This window comes from Oratosquilla oratoria, chromosome 7 (genome assembly GCF_046742065.1).
Source record: "Oratosquilla oratoria isolate Oo_2021 chromosome 7, ASM4674206v1, whole genome shotgun sequence".
NCBI lineage: Eukaryota > Metazoa > Arthropoda > Malacostraca > Stomatopoda > Squillidae > Oratosquilla > Oratosquilla oratoria.
Genome location: NC_134783.1, coordinates 82,978,431 through 83,003,862, shown reverse-complemented (window position 1 = coordinate 83,003,862; position 25,432 = coordinate 82,978,431). Strand labels below are relative to the sequence as shown.

Sequence of the window (25,432 nt, the reverse complement as noted above, 5' to 3'; positions counted from 1 at the left end):
CAGTGCTGTTGGCACAATCACTCCTTCATATGACCTCCTCTTAGCATTCATTCCCAGATGTCTATTTCTCATTACACTTTTTAATCCACCAAGGCATTTACTCTCTTCTCTCAATCTACATTCTACCTCCACCCCCACTCCTCCCTTTCCTGCCACATTTGCACCCAAGTATCTAAAACTATCCACTTCCTCCAGTCTCTCACCCTTAATGCTCACTTCCAGCCTACTGTCACTCTCTCCCCTTGTACATCTCATCACCTTACTTTTGCCCACATTTATCTTCAGCTTCCTTCTTTCACACACCTTCTCATATCTGTCACTAACTTCCTCAATCCCTCCTCTGATCCTGCTACAAGTGCAATGTTGTCAGCAAACAACAACTGGCTCACCTCCCACTTCTCTCTATTTTCTTTAACCATCTCCAACCCCTGACCCACTACCCTTGCTTTCAACTCTCACACCACCCCATTCATGTAAAGATTGAACAGCCAGGGTGACATAACACATCCCTGACAAAGTCCCACATTTACATCAAACCATTCACTCTCTCCATTTCTAATCCTAACACAAACTCTACTACTCTCGTAAAAACTCTTGACTGCTCTTAACAGCTTTCCTCCTATCCAATATATCTGCAGTACCTCCCACAGTGCCTTCCTGTCTACCCTGTTGTAAGCCTTTTCCAGATCTATAAAAGCCCCAAAAACATCCTTACCTTTTCCTATAGCTTTCTCACATATCTGTCTTACCACAAAAATCTGATCTACACAACCCCTACCTGTCCTAAACCCACACTGTTCCTCACCAATTACTCCCTCTGTTCCTCTCCTAATCCTCTCAATCTAGACCCTCCCATAAACCTACACTGTTCCTCACCAATTACTCCTTCTGTTCCTCTTCTAATCCTCTCAATCAAGACCCTCCCATAAGCCTTCCCAACTGCATGCTACTTTGCCATAACAACATGCAGCCAATACCCCAGACGGGGATACACACACACTGAGGTACACATATGCCATAATTCATTCTATTTTATATCCATTATCTACATTCTCTCTTCATACAGTGGTTTACCAACCCAAATGATACGGATGAGTTCATCTAACCCCGACAACTGTGTATGAGAAGAAAAGGACTATATCCTCATTTCAGAAAAGATTGTAAACTAAAATAAAAGGACAGTCGTCCTTCCTCTTTATCTTATATTCACTGAATGATAATGAATGTACATTAGTGTTGCTTCAAGTCTGACTAAAAATCTACAGCCCCATAGTAACCAGCAATGATGAGTCCATCTGCCTCCATTAATCAAACTTGACTAGATTTTTTTTTTTATATACATACATACATACTTGTGCACATAAAAACCAAAGGACCTTTTCTGTCTGTTTGGTCTGAATGTGTAACAACTCTTCAAGCATGTTGTGTTGGAGGTTTGATGAGCGAGTTGGCCAACATGCTAAGAGGAGATTATATGAAGGAGTGATTGTGCCAACAGCACTGTATGGGGCAGAAACATGGAACATAAGAGAGGAAGAGTTTGAATGTGTTTGAAATGAGGTGCCTAAGAAGTATGATAGGAGTTACTAGGCTGGATAGAGTGAGAAATGAGGTGAGGAGGAGAACGAGGGTGGAAAGGGAGGTGGGAGATAGGGTTGATGAAAGAGTATTGGAATGGTTTGGACACATGGAAAGAATGAGTGAAGAAAGATTAGTAAAAAAAGGTGTGGAAGGCAGAGGTGGAAGAAGTGAATATGAGGGGGCCACCAAGAATGAGATGGATGGATGGGGTAAAAGGGACATTGGGAAAGAGGGGAATGTCTATTGAGGAAGGGAGAGGACAGAAGATGGGAGTGAATGGAGTATGGTTTTGTATGGATGATGCTGTGGTGCATGAGGGGGAGTGGGTGGTGGATAGGAGGTGAGGGTGTATGTGTGAATGATATTTTGACACAGCCTGAAGGGATTTCTCTCTGTCTTCTCCTTTTCTGCATGAGGGGACAGAGAAGGGGCGTCATCGATTTAATGAAGTGGCCTTGCTTTGGATGTGCTGTGTCTTGTGACACTGCTTCTGACCCAGGGCACTGGACAAGAAGCAGGGATGACCCGTCATCCAGGAGGTGCCAAGATAAGAGGGAGGGAAAGGGAAGGATGGGAGTGGGATATGTTGAAGATGGAATGGGTGGGAGTGGTTATGCCTTTGCTTTTTGGCTACCTCCCTTGTAAGGGGGAAAAAGCCTTTGGTATATATATATATATGTATATAGGTACATATACAACACAAGTCAGACTTATGATATAATTTGCCATGCTTAAATTGACAACAAAATGCTGTCTTCCCACCCTTTTTATATCTATAACATATTACACAGAATATGCATATAAACAATTTTGTCCTTCACAGATTTTAGAAGATTTGGCTCGCCAAGGATTTGAGAACAATGTTTCTCTCGCCCTCGCATGCTACTTAGCACAGAAAGGTTGCAGTGTTACTGTGGCAAACAATCGATGCAAAACGCCCCTAGACCTCATCAATGACACCAACACCATTGATGTCCTTCAACGCTATGCAGCTCAAGCCAGGTTGAGTATCGTATTTTAATTCAAATGTATGGGGGTTGGAGTTATACTCATGAGGTTCCATCTCTATATTTGATCTTACCAAAGTTTGTCTTTGATTCATATTGTTGACCTGGATTATTTAATTTAATTTGGTCTACCAATATATCTGTGTGTCCTAACATCTTTTAAGCAGTCTTGTCTTCTTAAATATTTTGCCATGAGGTCAAGGTGATGGTGATACAAAAGAAACAAGTATATGAAGAATGGTTACGCAATTGTAATATGCAGAAAAGGAGCTACTCCTTTTGATTTGCATGGATTTACAGAAAAAGTGACTGGCAGAACATAATCCAATTTCATTTTTGCAGCGGTGGTAACACCAGTGAACGCTTGGACATGGACTTGAAAGCACTTGACATTGCAGCAGAAAGTGTTCGGAGTGATATGTTGGGTATTTCTCGTTCTGTGCCAGCAAGTCCAGCCAAGAATAACAGACACCAAGAAATCACCTCTACTTCTTCCTCCCCAGCTCATGAATCCAAGACTGGAGAAGTAAGCTGTCTCTCATCATCCTTGTATGGAAATGATTTGTTTAAATTAGTAAAAACCATGTTCTTAGAATTATGGGTGGAGCTCTCCTTTTATATTTAGTCAGTGTGGAGCCCTGCTTATCTTTTTATGAGGATTATTGACATGGTTGTTTCTTAATGTGCATTCATTTATATATGTTTTACCTGCTCATATTGTAGTTTCTAGATAAATGATCCAATTACCAACTTTATTGCTTCATCAACAGGTAGGGTTATCAAATGGTTATAATAAACAAGCAAGTGAAAATTCCGTTTTAAGAGCACTGCTGTGTCATTCAGTCGTTCCTTTCACAGTAATTCTGGGTGTAATGATTTTTCTTTTTTCTTTTCTTCTTTATTCCCCCCTGAGGCTGCATAAAAAAAAAAAAATCATCCATACACAACCATTCTTCAGTTGCACCTATCCCCTGACTTCTCCCTTCCCTGCTCAAAGCCTCTTTCACCCCATACATCCATCTTGTTTTTAGTCGTCCCTTCAACTTCCCTCCATCCACCTCTGCTTTCCACTCTCTTTTTGCAAATCTTTTTCTGCCCATTCTTTCCATGTGTGCAAAACATCCCAGTAATTTTTCATCAGTCCCATCTGCCAGTTCCCTTTCTACCCTTACTCTCCTCCTCATTTCTCATTCTGTCCAACCTTATAACTACCATACTTCTCAGACACTTCATCTCAAACACATTTAAACTCTTTCTGTCTCCCTTAAATTCAAAATCTCCACCCTATACAATATCATAGGCACAATCACCCCTTCATATAATCTCTTTGCATTCATTCCCCTATGCCTATTTTTCATGACAGTCCCCAAAGACATTTGTTTCCCTCACTCTACAATTTACCACCACCCTCTGTTTCCTGCAACATGATTTTAAATACTTAAAAATATCCACTTTCTCTAGTCTCCTTTAAAACTTACTTCCATCTTGCTGCCACCCTCTCCCCTTGTACATCTCATCACCTTCCTTCTACTCACATTTATTCTCAATTTCCTCATATCACATACTTTCCTAAACTCTGTCATTAACTTCTTTAGACCATCCTTTGACCTTAACACAAGTTCAGTGTCATCTGCAAACAACAATTAGTTTACCTCTACTATCTAAGTCACCTCTTCACTTGCCTCCCCATCAGCCTTACATTCTTGACCACCCCATCCATGTGCACATTAAACAGTCATTGTAACATGATACAGCCATGATGCAGCCCCACCTTTATCTCAAACCAATCTCTCTCTTTCCATTTCCAGTCCTAACACAAGTTGTTCAATGTGATGTGGGAGGTAATTGTAAGGGTAATGGGTCAGGGATTGGAGATGGTTAAAGAAAATGGAGAAAAATGGGAGATAAGCCAGTTGTTGTTTGCTGATGACACTGTTTGTAGCAGGATCAGAGGAGGGATTAAGGAATTTGGGAAGGTGTGCAGGAGGAGGAAGTTGAAGGTAAATGTGGGTAAAAGTAACGTGATGAGATGTACAAGGGGAGAGGATGGCAGCAAACTGGGAGTGATTATTAAGGGGGAGAGACTGGAGGAAGTGGATAGCTTTAGATACTTGGGAGTGCACATGGCAGGAAAAAGCGTGGAGGTAGAGGTTAAATGTAGATTGAGAGAAGCAGGTAAATCCCTTAGAGGATTAAAAAGTGTCATAAGAAATAAATGTTTGGGAATGGATGCTAAGAGGAGATTGTATGAAGGGCGATTGTGCCGACAGCACTGTATGGGGTAGAAACATGGAACATAAGAGAGGAAGTTTAAATGTGTTCAAGATGAAATGTCTGAGAAGTATGGTAGGGGTTACTAAGCTGGATAGATTGAGAAATGAGGAAGTGAGGAGAGCAGGGGTGGAAAAGGAGATGGGAGATAGGGTTGATGATAGAGTGTTGGGATGGTTTGGACACGGAAAGAATGGATGAAGATTAGTAAAAAGTGTGGAAAGCAGAGGTAAAGGGAGTGAACAGGAGGGGGCAACTGAGGATGAGATGGATTGATGTGGTAAAAGGGGCATTGAGAAAGGGAGAAGACAAGATTGGGGTAAGTGGAGAATGGTTGTCTATGGATGATGATGTGATGCAAAGAAGGGAGTGGGTTGGGGATGAGGGGAGTTAGGGAGTGGTCATGTATTTACCTAGTTGTATTATACGGGAAGGGAGCTATACTCGTGGTGACCCATCTTTGTATCTTTCATCACCAAGTTTTTTCTTAAAATCTTGAATGGTGTTTGCACACACTATTTCTTTATCTAATTTATTCCAGGTATCCACTCTATGTGGGAAGCTTTTTTTTTAGACCTCTTTTATAGTTATCCTTTTTGAGTTTCTTTTCATGTCCTCTTGTTTTTCCATTGTCCCATTCTAATAAATCATCTCTAGGATTTCCATTCCTTTCATGATTCTATAATCAATAGATCTCTTTCTCTTTATTCCAGAGTTGGTAGTTCCAGTTTGGACAATCTTTGTTCGTATGTTAATTTGGAGAGAGTTGGTGCCAACTTTGTCATTGATGTTTGTATTCTTTCTAATTTCTTTATATTCTTTTTAGTACTGGGTGTCCACAGTGTCGCTACATACTCGTTTTGGTCTTATTAGTGTAACTAATATTTTTAAAATAATTTCCTCATCCAAATAGTCAAATGCCACTTTCATTGAGGGTTTCTCCGACTATTTTGTTGATATGGGGATGATGAATGGAAATGGAGTGGAGGGTGGGGATGAAATGGGTGGGAATGAAATTATGCCTTTTGATTTTGGCTGCCTCCCTTGTAAGGTGATAAAGGCCTTGGTTGTATGTAACTATTGTAAAAATTCTCAACTGCCCTTAACAACCCTCCCCAAATCCTACATATCTGCAATACCTACCAAAGTCCCTTCATGTCTACCCAGTCATATCTATCTATATACCAAGAACTTTTCCTCTTTATAAGAGAGGTAGCCAAGTCATAGGCATATACCTACTCCCACCAATTCCACTCCCATCCACCACCTTTTCCCTCCTCTCATCTTAGCTCTTCATGGATGATGGGTCATCCCTGTATCCTGCCCACTGTCCTGGGTCAGAAGCAATGTAGCAAGACACAATACATCCACAGGACGGCTGCTTCACTAATCAGTGATCCACTCTCTCCATCCCCTCATGTAGAAAAAGAGAGTAGATAGGGAGAAATCCCTTTGGGCTTTGTCAAAATATCATTTACACATAAGCACCCATTAACACCCCCCTCCCTTTCTTGCATAACAGTGTCATCTATACACAGTCACTCTCCACTCATTCCTATATCCTACCTTCTCCCTTCCTTGCTGAACACCCTCTTCACCCCATCCATCCATCTCATCCTTGGTCATTCCCTCAAGTTCACTCCCTCCATCTCTGCCTTCCACATTTCTTTTACTAATCTCTCATCACTCATTCTTCCCATGTGTCATCAGCCCATATCTGTCAGCTCCTTTTCTACAAGGGAGGAGCATGCCGACAGGAGACCTTTTGGTCCATAACTAGGTCAGATGCTCCCTCTCTCCTCCTCACCTCCTTGCATCTCACTCTATCCAACCTGAAAAAGATCCTTACTTTTTGTATTGAGTACAATTTGTATTTCTTCAGATCACGGGCTCTTGCACTTCAAATGACCTCTCCCAGAATGGCAATACGGAAAGTGAATGCGTCATATGCTTGGAGGCAACATCAACAGTGCAGTTTGAACCTTGTGGGCACAGGGTTACATGTGAAGATTGTGCATCCAGGGTCAAAAAATGCTTCCAGTGTCATGCCATTATCCTCTCCAAAGTGGCTGATGGTCAGTGTACAATTAAGCATCATGCCATTTCTTTGGTAGCACCTGTAAATACTGTTTAATAGTGATATACATAATACTGCTTTATATGTTTTAGCAGTTACATAATTGTTAATGTGGTTGTAATCTCTAAAATTGTGCAAGAAGCATTTTTTCATGAAGATGCATTCACTTTATTCATTCAACCTAAAGACACAGGTAACTGTATTTATGTGATGGATTTGTTTCAGTAGATATCATTTAATATAAATTTCTCACATGTCTACTTGGTGCATTGTCTCACAAAGACTGAAAGTTGGGGTACTTTAATCCATGGTAAAATGAAGTGAAAAGAGGTGAGCTGATATATGGCAATGCAGTGGAGAGGAGGCAGTGAAGCTAGGTTTTAAAGGAAGGCAACAAGAATGGTGGACTCTGAAACATATCAGGGAGTGCTGTCTGGTGGTCACTCCACAATACTGCAGCTGATACTTTCGGGTCAATATGGGATACCCCTACAGAACAGAGTCGCACATAATTTTGTCTGTGAGAAATTATGCTACTTTATTATACTTCAACTGTCCCTCTGTTATGCTGTCTCCCCCAGTCTTAACCCCTTCGATACGATGACACCTACGTAGGCGTCATGAGGAGCAAGTGGGTACGCGAGGATGCCGATGTCGACATCTTGATTATTTATATTGTAGTTGTATCACCTCACCTCTTCAGTCCACCAAGGGGTCTGTTTCTTTCTTTTGACCCCCATACTCTGTAAACTGGCTTCATCATATTTTCTATGGTTATCAAAATTCACGGGTGAAAGAGAACGAGCAATACAGCGGTAACTTTATTTTTTATAATGTGAGTATTATGATGCAACATTGCATGTCTGGCAGCTAATGCTGCCTGCGAGATTTTGGCCTGTATTGAAGGGGTTAATACTGTTCTGTACCACTTCTTGAATACTCATTTCCTTAATTGCTGAACCCTGTGGTGGGGGAGAAAGAATACTGCCACAAAGTGTTCCCATTCGAGTCATAAAAGGTGACAAAAATGGGACAGGGATACAACTAGGCATCCTTCTCTTTGTAGCCCTAAAGGGGACATTCCTAAAAAAAGTAAAGGCATAAGAGGGCCTGGGAAGAGTTTTCCAACCAGAACCCTAAGGTTTGGGTCTTTTAATGTGCGTGGATGTGGTACAGATGAGAGCAAAAAGGAAGAGATAGGCAGTATGTTTGTGAGAAGAAAAATAGATGTGTTGCCACTGAGTGAAACTAAGTTGAAAGGGAGGGACGAGTTTGAGTTTGGAAGTGTAGTTGGGAGGGGATCAGGAGTGAAAAGTGGATGAAGGAGAGAAGGGGTGCTATACTAGTAAGTGAAGAGATAGGTAAGCATGTGGTGGAGTGAAAGGTTTCTTTAAGGTTAATGTGGATAAAGGTCAAACTGGGGAGCTGTGGGTTTTTGTAAGTACATGTGGGCCTAGTAGTGAGAAGAGTGTAGAGGAAATGGAGGTGTTTTGGATAGATTTAAATGAGTACATAGAGGGTTTAGGGAGAAATGTCAATGTAGTGGTATTGGGAGATCTCAATGCTTGGGTAGGAAATGAACCAATAGATGAAGTGGTTGGGAAGTGTGGAAGTACATGAAAAAATTGTAGTGGAGAGATTATGTGTCTAGACAGTTGATGATGGCAAATACAGTGTTTAGGAAGAAAGTCAAGCATAAGTACACATGGGAGAGGATGGTAGATAGGGCTTTAACCACTTCCATATGGTGCCGCCTACGTAGGCGGCATGAGGAGCAAGTAGGTACTCGCTGATGCCGAAGTCGCCATCTTGATTATATTTATTGTAGTTGTACCTACGTAATTTTCATTCTCTCTAAACTGGCTTCATCAGTTTTCTATGGTTATCAAAATACACGGGTGAAAGAGAACGGACAATTTAGCACTGACTTTATTTTTTATAATGCAATTATTATTTCGAGACATCGCACGTCGGGCAGCTAATGCTGCCAGACGTGCGATGTGCCCCAGAGGGAAGAGGTTAATAGACTATATAGTGGTAACCAGAGGAGTAGGAAGAGTTTTGGATATGTTCTAAGGGGAGAGAGTGGGGGAATATCAGATAATTTTTTGGTGGAAGGTAAGTTGAGAGTGGAGGATAGATGGAGAAAGAGGAAAAGGACAGAAGGTAAAGAGGTGCTTAGTGTAAATTGCTTAAATAAGAAAGAAAAGGAGGAGTACATGTAGAAACTGAGACAAGAGTGGGAGGGAGTGAAGGATAGAGTAAAACTAGGAGTAGAGGAGGAATGGGGGTGGTTCAAGGAGTCACAAGGTGTGCAAAGATGATGTGTGGAACAAAGAGGACAGGAGGAAATAGAAGGAAGGGTAGTGAGTGGTGGGTTGATGAAGCAAAGAAGGTTGTAGGAGAGAAGATACAAGCATTCACAGATTGGTTACAAAATAGTACAAGAGAAGCATATGAGAGGCACAAAGAAAGAGAAGTAAAGCATAAGATAAAGGAGGCAAAGAGGAGAGCAGATGTGAAATGGGGTAAGAGTACGAGAGAAAATTTTGAAAGTAATAAGGATGTTTTGGAGGGAAGTTGAGAGAGGAAGGGGAGGTGAATTAAGTAGCTAAGAAAAGGTAAAAGGTGCAGATGGAGAAATGATAATGGAAGAGATGGCAGTAAGAGGAAGATGGGTAGAGTATTTTAGGTAGTTGCTAAATGTGAAGGAGGACAGGGATGGAAAGGTAGTTGCAATGGTAAGCACTAATAAAATGACAGTGATGAATGAGGAAAATGGAGAACTAAGGAAAAACGAGGTTAGATGAGTGTCATGCAGAGTGTCTAATAAAGGGAGGTACAGTGATGGTGGACTGGCTGGCGAGGTTTAATGTTCATATAAAAGAGGGTAGAATGCCTATATAGTTTTGCTTTACAAGAGAAAAGAGAACAAGTGTGAGTGTAGTAGTTTCAGAGGGATCAGTTTGTTGAGTATAGTTAGGAAGGCTTATGGGAGAGTTTTGATTGAGAGAATTAGAAGAGAAGCAGACGGAATGATTGATGAGGAACAGTGTGGGTTTAGGACAGGTAAGGGTTGTGTGAATCAGATTTTTGTGGTAAGGCAGATATGTGAGAAAGCTTTAGGAAAAGGTAAGGATGTTTTTTGGGCCTTTATGGATTTGGAAAGGCTTATGACAGGGTAGACAGGAAGGCACTGTGGGAGGTATTGCAGATATATGGGATAGGAGTAAAGCTGTTGAGAGCAGTCAAGAGTTTTTACAAGAGTAGGCCTGTGTTAGAATTGGAAATGGAGAGAATGGTTTGAGGTAAAGATGGTACTTCACCAGGATGTGTTATGTCACCTTAGCTGTTCAATTTATACTTGGATGATGTGGTGCAAGGGGTAAACCGAAGGGTAAAGGACTGGGGATTGGAAATAGTCAAAGCAAATGGAGAAAAATGGGAGATAATCCAGTTGTTTTCTGATGACAGTGCACTTGTAGCAGGGTCAGAGGAGGGATTAAGGAAGTTAGTGATAGAGTTTGGGAAGGTGTGTGAAAGAAGGAAGTTGAAGATAAATGTGGGTAAAAGTAAGGTGTTGAGATGCCCAAGAGGAGAGGATGGCAGCATATTGGAAATGAGTATTAAGGGAGAAAGACTGGAGAAAGTGGATAGCTTAGATACTTGAGTACAAATGTTGCAGATTGAGAGAAGCAAGCCTTGAGGGATTAAAAAGTGTAATGAGAAATAGACATTTGAGAATGGATGCTAGGAGGAGATTGTATGAAGGGATGATTGTGCTGACAGCACTCTATGGGGTAGAAATATGGAACATAAGAGAGGAAGAGTTTAAATGTGTTTGAGATGAAATGTCTGAGAAGTATGGTAGGGGTTACTAGGCTGGATAGAGTGAGAAGGAGGTGAGGAGGAGAGTTGGGGAGGAAAGGGAAAAGAGTATTGGGATGGTTTGGACATATGGAAAGAATGAGTGAAGAAAGATTAGTAAATGAGGTGTGGAAGGCAAAGTTGGAGGGAGTGAACACGATGGGGTGAACAAGGATGAGATGGACGGGGTAAAAGGGGCATTGGGAAAGAGGGGAATGTCTGTTGAGGAAGAAGACAGAAGATAGGGATGAGTGGAGAATGGTTGTGTACAGATGATGCTATGATGCATGGAAAGGAGTGGGGGGGTGAGGGTGTATGTGTGAATGATATTTTGATGCAGCCCAAAGGGATTTCTCCCTGTCTTCTCTTTCTCTGCATGAGAAGGAGAGGGGGGTCGCCAATTAAATAAAGTAGCCTTGGTGTGGATGTGATGTGTCTTACTACATTGCTTCTGACCCGGAGCAGTAGGTGAGATGCAGGGATGACCCATCTTCTTGGAGGAGCCAAGAAAAGAGGAAGGGAGGAGTGGTGAATGGGAGTGGAGTATGTGGGGATGAATTGGGTGGGAGAGAATTATGCCTTTGACTTTGGCTATCTCCCTTGTATGGGGGAAAAAGTCATTGGTAAGTGTATGTATAAAATGTGAAGTTGAAGAGACATGTGGGTAAAAGTAAGGTGATGAGATGTACATAGGTAGAGGATGGCAGCAAATTGGAAGCGATTATTAAGGGAGACTGGAGAAAGTGGATAGCTTTAGATACTTGGGTGCAAATGTGGTGGGAATGGGAGGAGTGGAAGTGGAGGTAAAATGTAGACTGAGAGAATTAAAAAGTGTAATGAGAAATAGACATTTAGTAATGGATGCTAAGAGGAGATTGTATTTACCTAGTTGTATTATACGGGAAGGGAGCTATGCGTGTGGTGACCCCTCTTTGTATCTTTCAGGGTGATTGTGCTGACAGCACTGTATGGGGCAGAAACATGGAATATAGATAGGAAGAGTTTAGATGTATTACCTAGTTGTATTTTACGGGACGAGAGCTATGCCTGTAGTGACCTGTTTTCATATCTCTCCACATCCAGTTTATTCTTAAAATCGTGTATGGTTGTGGCATTCACTGTTTCTCCATTCAGTTTGTCCCAGACATCAATCACTCTGTGTGGGAAGGTATTTTTTTTCAGGTCTCTTCTGTAACTGTCTTTCTTTAGTTTTTTTTTGTGTCCTCTTGTTTCTCTTCTGTCCCACTTTAATAAGTCGTCTCTATCGAGAATTTCCATCCCTTTCATAATTCTGAAAATGGTCAACAAATCACCTCTTTCTCTTCTCTGTTCCAGTGTTGACAGATGTAATTTCTCCAATCTTTGTTCGTATGTCATTTTTGACCGTGTAGGTGCCATTTTTGTCGCTGCTCTTTGGATTTTTTCTAATTTTCTTATGTTCTTCTTTGTGCTAGGTGCCCAGTGTTGCAGCATATTCTAGTTTAGGTCTTATCAGTGTAACAACTATTTTTTTACCATCTCATCTATGTAGTCGAAGCCCACTTTCATTGATCTCGATAAGTTATAAGGCTCTCCGAATAATTTATTGACATGTTTATCAGGTGTCAAGTCACTTGAGATGATTACTCCTAGGTCCCTTTGTGAATGACTTTTTTGAGTTCTTTGTTTCCAATTTTATACTGTCCCGATACTCTATTTTTACTTTTTCCAAATTCCATTATGCTATATTTCTTAATGTTGAAGTTCATCTCACATCTCCGACTCCACTCCCATATTTTGTCTAGGTCATCTTGCAGCTATCTGCAATCTTCTTCTGTTCTTACTCTCTTGAGTAATTTGGCATCGTCAGCAAAGAAGTTTATGTAACAATTTACTCCTTCATTCATATCATTTATGTATATGGCAAACATTAAAGGAGCCAATACAGAGCATTGTGAGATGCCACTTTTCACATCTTCTCAGTTCGAATTTTTGTCTCTAAGTACCGCTCTCATTTTTTTCCCAGTTAAGAAATCCTTAATCCATTCCAGCAGTTTACCTTGTATTCCTCCTATTATTTCAATTTTTCTTATTAATTTTTTATGTGGTACTTTGTTGAATGCCTTCTGCAAATCCAAGAAGGCACAATCTGCCCAGCCATCTCTTTCTTGTATTATCTCAATTAATCTCGAGTAAAAGCAGATTAGGTTTGTGGTGCACGATCTGCCACTTCTAAAGCCAAATTGTTTGGGGTTTATTATTTTATTTTCTTCCAAGTCCATTTGTTTCTGATGACCTTTTTGCATATTTTTGCTACTGTGCTTGTAAGGGATACCAGTCTGAAGTTTGTAGGATCTTCCCTATTTCCTCCTTTATATATTGGTACTATGTTTGCATCTTTCCAATCTTGTGGCACCTTTCCCTCTTTGAGTGAGAAGTCAATTATCTTGTATAGTTTATCTGTCAGTTCGTCTATATACTCTTTCAGTATCCAATTTGCGATTCCATCTGGTCCATGTGATTTCCTGACATCTAGTTTTTTTATCTGGTCTCATATTTCTTTTTGTGTTACCTTTATTTCTTTCATTGTGGGTGATCTTTCTTGTTGACCATCTTTCCAAGATTGTGAGCTCTCAAATGTAAAAACAGACCTGAAATGTCTGATCATAACTTCTGCCATCTCTGTGTTGTCTATATATTCTTTATCTCCTTCACACAATTTCACTATTTCATGTTTATCCTTTAGTTTTTCATTTATATATCTGTAAAAGAGTTTAGGTTGATCCTTACATTTGTCTATATCATCTTTTTCATAATTTCTTTTTTCTTTCCTGCGTATATTGACATATTCGTTCCTAAGTTTTATATATATGTTTGCCATTTGGATGTTTTCTTTAATTACCTTCATACCTGTTTCTTTTGTATTTTCCTCCATCTGCTTTTGTAATATTTCTCTAGAACATATTTTTTTATTTTCCTGTTCTTGTTTCCTTTGATTTTTTATTTCAATGAGGTCTGTTTCTTTGATTGACTCTTCCACCTTTCCGGTCACTACTTGTAATTGCTCTTTGACTTCCTTTTTCAGTTCATCATTTTTAATTTTGTCCTCATTTTTCATTCTCTTGTTTTCCCTTTTAAGGATTTCAATTTCGCTCTTTAGGTCACTTAATTCTTTAATCGTTTGCTCATTACTCTTACGCAAAGTAATCAATTCCCTATGTACAGCTCAGTAATCCAATTTTAAATCTATAATTTCTTCCATTAAGTCATTTACTTCATGATTTCTTAATGCATTACTATATCTAATTTCTCTATCTATATCTAAGCTTTTACCTATTTCACCTGGGTTTCTTTGAAACACCCCAAAAAAGTTACTTTCCCACCTTTGGTTTTTTCTTGGAGTATCTATCAAACAATGGCATTTGGGGATGACACCTCTAGGACTTTCCACTATACTTATGTCCAGTCCTCTCTTTGTAGGTTCATTTGTTATTCTTTCCTCTTTTTCTTTCTCCATTTTGCCAAAAACTATACTTATTTTAAGAACTGGAAAGGCTTTTACCGGTCATACGAGTACCATAGCCTACCCATACCGTACAATAACAACTGGTTTCCTTCGTTATCGGGAACAAAACTGCTAGATAGGCTCGCTCAGTTGCAGCCTTTCGCTTCGGTGTCTGGTGTGTGTATGTTTGAGGTGAAATGCCTGAGAAGTATGGTAGGGGTTACTTGGCTGGATAGAATGAGAAATAAAGAGGTGAGGAGGAGACCAGGGGTGGAAAGAGAGTTGGGAGATAGGATTGATGAAAGAGCATTGGGATAGTTTAGACACATGGAAAGAATACATGAAGAAAGATTGGTAAAGGAGGTGTGGAAGGCAGAGGTGGGGGGGGGAGTAAACATGAGGGGGCAACTGAGGATGAGATGGATGGATGGGGGTAAAAGGGCCATTGGGAAAGTGGAATGTCTGTTGAGGAAGGGAGAAGACAGAACATAGAGGTGAGTAGAGAAAGGTTGTGTATGGATGATGCTGTAATGCATGGAAAGGAGTGGGTGGGGAATGGGGAGTGAGGGAGTATTTATGAATGACATTTTGATGCAGCCCAAAGGGATTTCTCCCCATCTTCTCTCTTTTTCTTCATGAGAAGATGGAGAGGGGTGGTTGCTAATTAAATGAAATTACCTTGCTGTGGATATGCTGTGTCTTACTACATTGGTTCCGACCCAGGGCAGTGAGATGTAAGGATGAACCATTATCCAGGAGCCAAGAAAAGAGGGGGGAAGGGGTGACAAATGGGAGTGGAGCATGTGGGGATGAAATGGGTGGGAGTGGATTTATGCCGTTGACTTTGGCTACCTCCCTTGTAGGGGGAGAAGCTGTTGGTGTATGTATGTATAAAATGTGTGTATGTGTGGGGGGATTGATTTTGAATTCATACATACATACATACATATACCAAGGCTTTTTCCCCCTTCCAAGGGAGGTAGCCAAAAAGGGAAAGGCATAAAAACACTCCCACCCATTTCATCCCTAAATACACTCCACACCCCTCCCACCCTTCCTCTCATCTGAGCACCTCCTGGATGACGGGTCATCCCTGCACCCTGCCCACCGCCCTGGTCAGAAGCAGTGTCGCAAGACACAGTACATCCACAGCGAGGCCGCTTCATTTAATCGGCGACCCCCCCTCTCCGTCCCCCTTTGCATATAAGGCGAGGACGGGGAGAAATCCCTTCGGGCTGCGTCAAAATTTACTCACACATACTACCCCACCCCCCACTTCCCTGCCCATTCCTCCTCATGCAGTCACAACATCATCCATATACAACCATTCTCCACTCACCTCTGTCTTCCGTCCTCTCCCTTCCTTCCTCAACAGACATTCCCCTCTTCCCCAAAGCCCCCTTCACCCCATCCATCCACCTCATCCTAGGACGTCCCCTCATGTTCACTCCCTCCACATCTGCCTTCCATACCTCTTTTACTAGTCTTTCTTCACTCATTCTTTCCATGTGTCCAAACCATCCTAATATTCTTTCATCCACCCTATCTCCCAAATCCTTTTTCACACCTGTTCTCCTCCTCACCTCCTCATTTCTCACTCTATCTAGCCTAGTAACCCCCACCATACTTCTCAGACACCTCATCTCAAACACATTCAAACTCCTTCTCTCTTCTTCTCTTATGTTCCACGTTTCTGCCCCATACAGTGCTGTTGGCACAATCACTCCTTCATACAGTCTCCTCTTCGCATCCATTCCCAAATGTCTATTCCTCATTACACTCTTTAAACCACCAAGGCATTTACTCGCTTCTCTCAATCTACATTCTACCTCCACCTTCACTCCACCTTTTCCTGCTACACTTGCACCCAAGTATCTAAAACTATCCACTTCCTCCAGTCGCTCTCCCTTAATGTTCACTTCCAGTCTACTGCCACTTTCACCCCTTGTACATCTCATCACCTTACTTTTACCCACATTTATCTTTAGCTTTCTTCTATCACATACTCTCCCAAACTCTGCCACCAGCTTCCTCAATCCCTCCTCTGACCCTGCCACAAGCGCAGTGTCGTCCGCAAACAACAGCTGGCTCACCTCCCACTTTTCTCCATTTTCTTTAACCATCTCCAATCCCTGACTCACTACCCTAGCATTCACCTCTCGCACCACCCCATCCATGTATAAGTTGAACAGCCAGGGCGACATAACGCATCCTTGACGAAGTCCCACCTTTACTTCAAACCACTCACTCTCTCCATTTCTAATCCTAACACATGCTCTACTACTCTCATAAAAACTCTTGACAGCTCCCAAAAGCTTTCCTCCTATCCCATAAATCTGCATAACCTCCCACAGTGCCTTTCTGTCTACCCTATCATTTTGAATTCATGCAATGTGAAATCACATAAAAATGTTACCTGTAATTAGGATTCAGAGTTTGCTTATGAAAATCAGACAACTGTAGTGATGTAGACAGGTATTGTGCTCTTATGATAACTTTTGGATATAAATCTGACACAGGTAAGAAGTAACTATATAGGAGGCATTTTACATTGTATAACTTTCTCATCTTCCAGATGGTAGAGTTCTGTCCACCAAGTCCCGCCAGCCATCTGTAGAACGACTGCGTTACCTTGAAACCAAAATAGCTGAAATAGAGGAAGCCCACAGCTGTAGCATTTGCATGGAACGAAGGAGAAATGTGGCTTTCTTGTGTGGACATGGTGCATGTGTTATCTGTGCACACACGCTCAAAACTTGTCACATGTGCCGAAAGCCCATTACTAAAAAGATAAACTTATATTAGAAATATAGCTCTCTACCCATTCAAAAAGACTGTGACTGGTTTATCACAGAAATAATGACATGGTGCACAAACTGAATTAATACATTCATGGAAAATGAATTATGTGAATACTATTTTGTGGCTTAAAATTGTAGTGCTTTTAAAGTGACTGGAAACTAAAGAAGTACTTAAGTACAGTATTGCTAAGACTTGTGTTTTTGTGCAGCTTTATGATAGCAAACAAGGAGTCCATTAGTATCTGATAAGGAATCAGTTATTCTGAGATATTTAGGTACAATATTATACTTTCAAAAATCATTAAAGTTTTGTCATATAGTTTTTATCAATGGTTTTATCAATGGTAGCTAAACATGGGATTAAAACCATGAGCTTTAAGTTTCACTCAGTATTCCTCAGTATAAATTGTACATACTTTTTTTTTAAGAGAAATGACTGGGAAAAGTATATAAATCTAACTTTGAAAATTTGTGTGGAGTTGTTCAGACCTGAGAAAAAGTTGTGTGTGCAAGAAAACTGGCAAACTGAAAAATGTTGTTGCCAGTGGGGAGCGAGTGTTATGTACCTCTCGGAACCTAAATTTGGGTTCCAGCTTACTTCCTAACAACTGGTCAACAGATTTACAAGTCTTAATTTATTGTTGACAGACTTATTTGCATTAAAGGATGTGAAAAGTATAAAGTAATAATATTACACCTATGTTTGTTCAAGCCTTATGAAAAAGTATTACCTGAAGACAATCTGTATTACCAGATTTATGGTATTAGTTGTTCATCTGGATGATGCTGATAGTACTGCACTAGAAATTATAAAATCAAATTAGTATGCAGGTGAATGTTCAGTAATTCACTACTGTCTGAGAGTTGGAGAAATGCAGAGTATAATTTTTTTTTTTTTTCCACTTGTGACCATATGGACTAAAAGATTATAGTTTGAAGTTCAATATCACACGTTAGTCTGTATTTTTCTCAGTATTCAGTTTTGCTCTGTTCAAACTGGAATGCAGTATATCCTGCCATGTACTAAGTGTGATCATGTCCTTCACTGCATATTTTGATTATTGGACAAGGTTTTCATTGAAAAAATTCAGCAATATGAGACTTAAATAATCTTTTATAACAGTTTTCCACCTCTGCTCACACCTTCCAATTCAAGCACTGCTGATCCAAATCACTGTTTTTATAATTATTTTTGTAATCCATAATTTAAATTGACAAATATGTAAAATGAGGACAACTGAAAGCACTGTATAACAGGTTTCTGGATACAGTTTTTTCTTGTGTGGGTTTTATGGGATAGAAGTTTAGAGACTAGAAATAGTTGTACCTAATATTTTGCTAGCCCAAAGACTTGCCCAGAGAAAGTTTGTTATAGACTGGCTGGGTCCTCAAGACCAGTCTATAATTAGTGGCCAATAAGGAGGACATTTTGAGTGGGATGACTACTTGTACAAGTTGTAGAGAAATAGTTGCTTTGCATCCCTTGCAACCTTGAGCCACTCTCATGTTTTAAGCTCAAAGGAACCTTTTTACTTGTAGCTCCATACCAAATTTCCAACTGGAAACAAAAAACTTTATAATATTTTTAATTGGAGCACTGTTAAATCCAATGAAATATGAGTTATCTGTTAATTTTATTTATCTCATAAACGCAACTCTAAAATCAACTTCAGTGCTAATGTTGCAGTTCCTATATTTTTTATGCAAGACAGCATATTTAAAAAAAAAGTAACCTTAAGACAAAACTTACTTTCTCAAGTATGGATAATGAATCATACTGCAATTCTTCATATCATTAGATAGTAAAGTAGAACTTATATGTGGTTGAGGTAGTACTGGGATAAGGAAAGGCTGAATTAATAGATATGAAAGTGGCAATGGAAGGGAAATGTCAAATGTCTGATGCTCCAATGAGCACCAGACAAAATGGTTCCCAGTCTCACAGGTAAATCATACAAGGAGAGGCTGGAAATGGCTTTGCCAACATTAAAGGTTTGAAGAGTAAGAGGGACCTGACTACAGTGTCTAGGGCATTGAAGGGGGTGGACAGAGGTGATAGAATTCCTCTCAATATGGGATAAGAGGGCACCGAAAGGTCATGGCCACAAATTGAAAGAGACCAATTGTTTGAAAAATGTGAACTAATAGTTTCCCATATAAATGCATAAATAACAAATTGCCAAATTTTTAAATGAGGTATGGCAGGTGGATGGTGATGGGTGTGTGCCTTGGCTGGATACCTCTATATTAGGGAAGAGGCCCTTGGTATGTATGTATGTATATGAATGTATATATATATATATATATATAATGTATATATATATATATAGAGAGAGAGAGAGAGAATAGACATGATTGGAGATTAAGAAACAGGAAGAGAACTCAGACTGGTTTAACAAAAAGAGTGAAATAGCTAAGGAAGCCAAAGATGTAGCATGGAAAAGGTAGAAAAAGAAAATAAATAAGAAAACTGAAGCAGCATACAAGTAGACTAGAAATGGTTACATAATCTACAGAAAGGAAGAGATAAATTTTGAAAAGGGTATTGATGACAAATGCAAAGATGAGCCTAAACTATTCAAATATTCAAGGGAGAGGGTAGTCAATTGTTGGATCATCTGGTAGAAAGGAAATTGGATGTGGAGGAGGGAGGGAGGGAGAGAAGCACTGATCGGTGAAATCATTGCTCTAGATCTCTCTTATGGAAGAGTACCTGAAATTGAGAGAAGTATATAATGTAATAAAGAATAAAAGATAAATAGGAGTAAAGGAAGAATACATCAAAAACACCATGTGAGGATGGAGCCTTTATTAGAACAATGTTTTGCTTGTTACAGCTTTATCAAGTACTGTACTTACAGTGCTCATCACGGCATTATGCCAGCCACCCCACACACACTTGCCAAAACACAAACACCACAAAGATATATTTGCACACTTGCCGAGGTTCTAATAATTGGTGCTGCCTCCTTTACAATTCACCACATCCCTCAACTGTTTAGGAAGACTCTCATACAAATTCCTGAGAGTCTGGGGAGGTATATTAATCCATGCCTCACTTACAGCAGACTTGAGCCGTGGAATAGAACTAATATCCTTGCCCATCAAACTTCACTTCACTATTTACCACAGGTTTTCAATAGGGTTCAGGTCAGGGGAATTGCCTGGCCAGTCATTAAAGAAGCTTGCATCACAGTCCTTAAGCCAGCCAACTACAGATCTGGCAGTGTGACACAGTGTGCCATTCTGCATAAATACTGTAGCCCCATACTTGTCAAGCACATCAGGCAAATTGTCACACAACACTTCCAGGTAATTATATTGGTTCATATACCAGATTTTGGGAGCACTATGAGTTTACCAACACTCTAAGCAGTGAAACATTCCCAAATCATGAGCAAGTCTGGGTGTTTGGTGGTCCCACAGGTGTACTATGGGTCTAGTGGGTCGCTGCCTCTGGCCTGGAACACATGTCCACCACAGTTACAGGTGATGGTAAAGGTAACATCACTCCGAAGTACCTCAGACCACTGTTGAGGAGTCAAAGTATGATATTTAAGTGCAAAATCCAGCCCATGTTTCTTCTGCCACTTGGTAAGGATGGGTTTCTTAACCTGCTGGTGGCAACTGTAGCCCAGCTCAGCCACCCACCTGTTGATTGTTCTTATGGACACCTCAGAAAGCAGACATGGGTTTCTTTTCTTTCAATTCTCTAGCAGTTATGGTAGGTGTACTCTCTAGCTGCTTTTTGAGCACAAAGTACATACAGATGTACTTTGTCTAGGGAAACCTAGACAAAAGATGGGGCAAATGAGAGAACAAAGGTACAACACTTCCTCTCGCCATGGCAGCCATGTGGGCACTGAGTCAGTATGTGGTGTTTGTTGGGAGGCAGTGACATCATGCTAATGGCTGGTACCCAGCATAATGCTGTGATGGAAAAAGACCCCCTGTATGGTAGGCCATTGTTTTTTGTCACGGCATTATGCCAGGGGCACTCACCCGCCATAATGCCATGATGAGCAATGTATATGTACTTCATAAAGCTCTAACAAGCAAAATGTCATGCTAATAAAGGCTCTCTCCATACATTGTGTTTCTTTTGATAGATTCATCAGCAACTGCTAGTTGCATTGAGGAACAATGGGTATTTCAAGGTCAATATCACATCAGCCATCCTGAGTCCACTGCTGAACAAAGGCCTCTTTCATAGCATTCCATGATTCACACAACCACACCAATCTCTGCCATGTCACTCCTGCAAACTTCTCTATCTCATCTCTCCACCTGTCTGATCTCCCTTTTCCACGCTTTCCATCTCATAGCATCCACTCAGTAACACACTAGCTCCATCACTCATCAGTTGTTCACACTAACTTACCTGCCCAATTCCACCTCCTCTCTTTTACTGCCTCCACAATATCTTTCACTCTAGTCTCTCTCACCCAACTTGCTCTCTTTTGGTCTCCCAGCATTATTCCCATCATTGATCTCTCCATTCTCTTCTGTGCAGTCCTTAGCTTTGTTTCCATTGCTTTTGTCAGTTTCCAAGCCTCACACCCATAGATTATTTCAAACATAAGGTAGAGAGCCTCTCAGGATTTTATTATACTTACCAAACACTTTCCAACCAATTGTAATACATCCCTTTATTTTAAGATATCAAAAGTGTGCAAATTATGCAAAAATTATGAGATGAGGAACAGAGAGGCAGCAAATGGTGAAATGAAAAGGAAAGGGCAGAAAAGATGTGAGAATGGTTGTAAAGAAGAAATGGGTAGCAATAAGTGGAAAATACATAGCCCCACATTAGCTGGCGACAGTTCTCAGGCCCTCCCACAGATCTCTCTGGGAAGATATTTTGAATTTTTAACTGTTTAGTGGTATGGGAAGAAATTGCTGGTTGGCAGCTCTCCATGTGTAAAAACATGCAAGAAATGCAGCTGACACTGATTGAGAAAGATCTTGGGCCCAGTCTGGATAGTGTCAGTCCCTTAGGGCTGAATCTCCTAACAGAGGTGAGAGGTTTGATGGGTTTTGAAAATGGACAGTTTTGCTATCCATTTTGCAGGACTACCACATACAGGTGCTTGTCATGGGTTCTGGTAAAGAATAGAAGTTGGAAGCAAAACACTAAGTGAGGGAGGTTCAGAGAGTCAGTGTGGATAACCACAGAATTGGAGTGGGATATGAAGGCATATTCTAGGGCCCCCTGCATTGCTATGGCCTCGGCTTGGAGAGAGAACGCAGAGTCACTGACTCTCCTGCCAAAGGTACATCCATCATAGACAAAGGCAGCTCCAGCCGCATGTGGGCTGTTTGTTTTGACTGTACCGTCAGTGTAATAGATTGCGTAACCAGGTCACGTCAGTGCTCAGATGCTGTTGTCTGCTGACACACGTGCACTGTCTGGGTAGCAGGCACCCTTTTTCCCCAGGAGTGATGTCATTTTGAAGGTCATGGGAGCAGGTGCCCACAGCGGCGGCGGGCATTTGTAGTCCAGGTGGGATTTTGGTATGCCCTTCTCCAGGAGAGGTTGATGTAGTTGGAAGGAGTCCAGTAGCTTGGCCACTTGAGAGAGCCAAGAGTTGGGGTGAAGCAGTGTATCTACACATTCTAGGGAGGTGTAGATGGCCTGTCTCGCCGTAGGGGGTGGAGTCCACGGGCAACAAAGTCCACTCTGAGCATTCTGATCCTCAGTTGGAGAGGTGGAAGTGAGGCTTCCTGCTGGAGGTTGAAAACTTTGTACCACTGTTGTGCTCCCAGGATGACTCTAGCTGCTTCATTTTGGTAGGGCTCAAGCTGCTGGAATCTTTCCATGGCCACAGTAAAGAGAGCTGGGGCAGCATAGTCAGCAATAGAGCACACAGCTTGTATGTAGTATGTGCATAGAACTTGATGTGTGACACCAAGTGACCTTCTGCACATGGCCCTCATCACTGTGGTTCTGGCTGTCATTCTGCCCTTAAGGTGGAATATTTCCCTGTTGAAGGTGAGTCCCTTGTGGAGGGGAGTGGAGTGTATTGGGGATGGAATGGGTGGGAATGGTTTTTATGCCTTTGTTTTTTGGCTACCTCCTTTGTAAGGGGAAAAATGCCTTGGTATATGCAACTCTTAACTCAAGTAATATGAGGGGGTGCTGAAAAGTTCCTGGCTTTAGGTAAAAGAAAATACTTGAAGATCAGTTAATTATGATTTTATTCAACATATTCCCCTCTCAGATTCACATACTTATTACAATGGTCCTTCAGTTTTTCTAAGCCCTGAAAAAAGAAATCTGTAGAGTTTCATGTGCTGTGTGTGCTGGTGCATTGTCCTGCAAAAAGAGGACACCACAGCTCAGCTTTTCACGGCGTTTCTGCTTCAAAGCTTCACGCAATTCATCCAACATGTAGTATTCTGCGTTGATGGTGTGACCCTTTGGCAAGTATTTTATGAGTACTCATCTTTGTCCCAGAACACTGAAGGCAATACCTTTCCAGCTGACTCCTGGGTCTGAAAATTCTTGGGATGCGATGAACCACTGTGTTGCCACTCCATAGATTGCTGCTTGGTCAGGGGATCATAGTGATGAAGCCAAGTTTCATCCATGGTGACTAAACGAGCCATAAAATCGGCCATCCCCACTGCAAACTGGTCCAAAATTGCCTATGATGTTGTCACTCTGATGCGCTTCTGATCTGTGTTTAGGCATTTCGGCACCCATTTTGCGGAAAGCTTTCTCATGTCCAGAATGTTGTGGATGATGTGGCCAACTCTTTCTCGGGAGATCCCTAGAGTCTCAGCTATGACTTTAGCTGAAATCCAGTGGTCCTCGAGAATCATGACATGCACAGCATTGGCTTTCTCCTCTGTGGTTGCGAAAGTTGGCCGTCCTGACCGGAGTTTATCTGTGACCTTGAAATGACCAGTCTGAAATCTTGACACCCACATTTTTACTGTAGAGTATGATGGGCAGTCATCCTTCAAGATGTCCTTTATCTTGCCATGGATTTCCGCCGCCCCTTTGCCTTGCAAGAAGAGGAACTTCATGACTGCCCGTGCTTCAATTTTACCAAAATCCACTGTAGGCACTGCCATCATGCATTGAACCTGCAAAAAGGAAAAATATATATTGCATACCATCATGCTTTTTTTGCCTATATTCTCCTAAATAGTTGTCCTACCTCCCCTGTAAAAGTAACAGCTCTACCCTTTCATGACACCCTTAAAGCCAGGAACTTTATATCACCCCCTCGTATATGGTCACTTCGCATTTGGTGTCTTGTAATCAATTCTGTCTACTATTTCAGGTTCTGACATAAACATTATATCTAGTCTTGATGATTCTTCATAATTTTTAAATCTAGTGTTTTCCTTTACCCATTGTGTCATTGTATTGTCTCTACAATTCCCATTATGTCTGGTTTAGCTTCTGATAGGTAATTGTTAAGTTAGTTCAATCCTGAAATAAACTCATTTATATTACATCATACATATACCAAGGCTTTTTCCCCTTTACAAGGGAGGTAGCCAAAAAAGGAAAAGGCATAAAATCATTCCCACCCATTCCATCCCTGAATACACTCCACACCCCTCCACCCTCCCTCTCATCTTAGCACCTCCTGGATGACGGGTCATCCCTGGACCTTGTCCATTGCCCTGGGTCAGAAGCAGTGTTGCTAGACACAGCACATCCACAGCAAGGCCGCTTCATTAAATCGGCGACCCCCCCTCTCCGTCCCTCCTATGTGGTAATTTTAATTTTCTACACCCTCCATGTCATTCTCTGAACCTTTCATTTTTTTTCCGAGTATACCATTTTATCAGTCTCATATTTAACACTTTCCAATAGAACTGCATTTTCTGTCTCCATTCTTTTCTCGTTTTATTTTTCTTGAGCTTCACTTCTTAATGTCCTAAATCTTTTTCCTTGTCATTCATGTCTTGTTTTATCCATATATTTTTATAATGTTCACCTCTTGCCAATTTTCCTGTTCTTGTTAAGATTTCTTCCTCTGCCACTTGTGACCTTAATTTAATTTAAATTAGTGGTTGACTTTTTCCTCCAACATATTTACCCATTCTGTACCCTTCCTCTATTGTCCATTTCTTGCTCGTCTTTCTGTACTACTTTTAGAAAAAAAATTGCCAGTCCTTTTCGTTTTTACCTTTCAGCTCGGACAGTTCTTTTTTTAGTACACTAGTCTTTTCTTTCATTTCATTGTTTACTCTCTTTAAGTCAGCCACTTCATTGTTTAAGTATTTGTCTTCCATAGGTCATTTTATTCTTTCTTCCATGCATTGTTCGTATTTCTCATATCCCTCTCTATATCTATAATTCTACTATTCTTCTTTTATACCC

General features: G+C 40.9%; 1 protein-coding gene across 9 annotated transcripts in view; it reads left to right on the top strand.

Moving 5' to 3' along the window:
* Window positions 1-17,782, top strand: part of mib2 (E3 ubiquitin-protein ligase mind bomb 2) — a 672,548-nt gene extending 654,766 nt beyond the window's left edge. For all 9 annotated transcript variants that reach the window (XM_076188489.1, XM_076188487.1, XM_076188492.1 and 6 more), the window contains 4 exons: window positions 2,405-2,583; window positions 2,931-3,114; window positions 6,742-6,934; window positions 16,863-17,782. In XM_076188489.1, the coding sequence (XP_076044604.1) occupies window positions 2,405-2,583; window positions 2,931-3,114; window positions 6,742-6,934; window positions 16,863-17,092 (786 nt within the window). In that variant the 3' untranslated portion in view covers window positions 17,093-17,782. The remainder of the gene's footprint in view (window positions 1-2,404; window positions 2,584-2,930; window positions 3,115-6,741; window positions 6,935-16,862) is intronic.
* The last annotated feature ends 7,650 nt before the right edge of the window (window positions 17,783-25,432 follow it).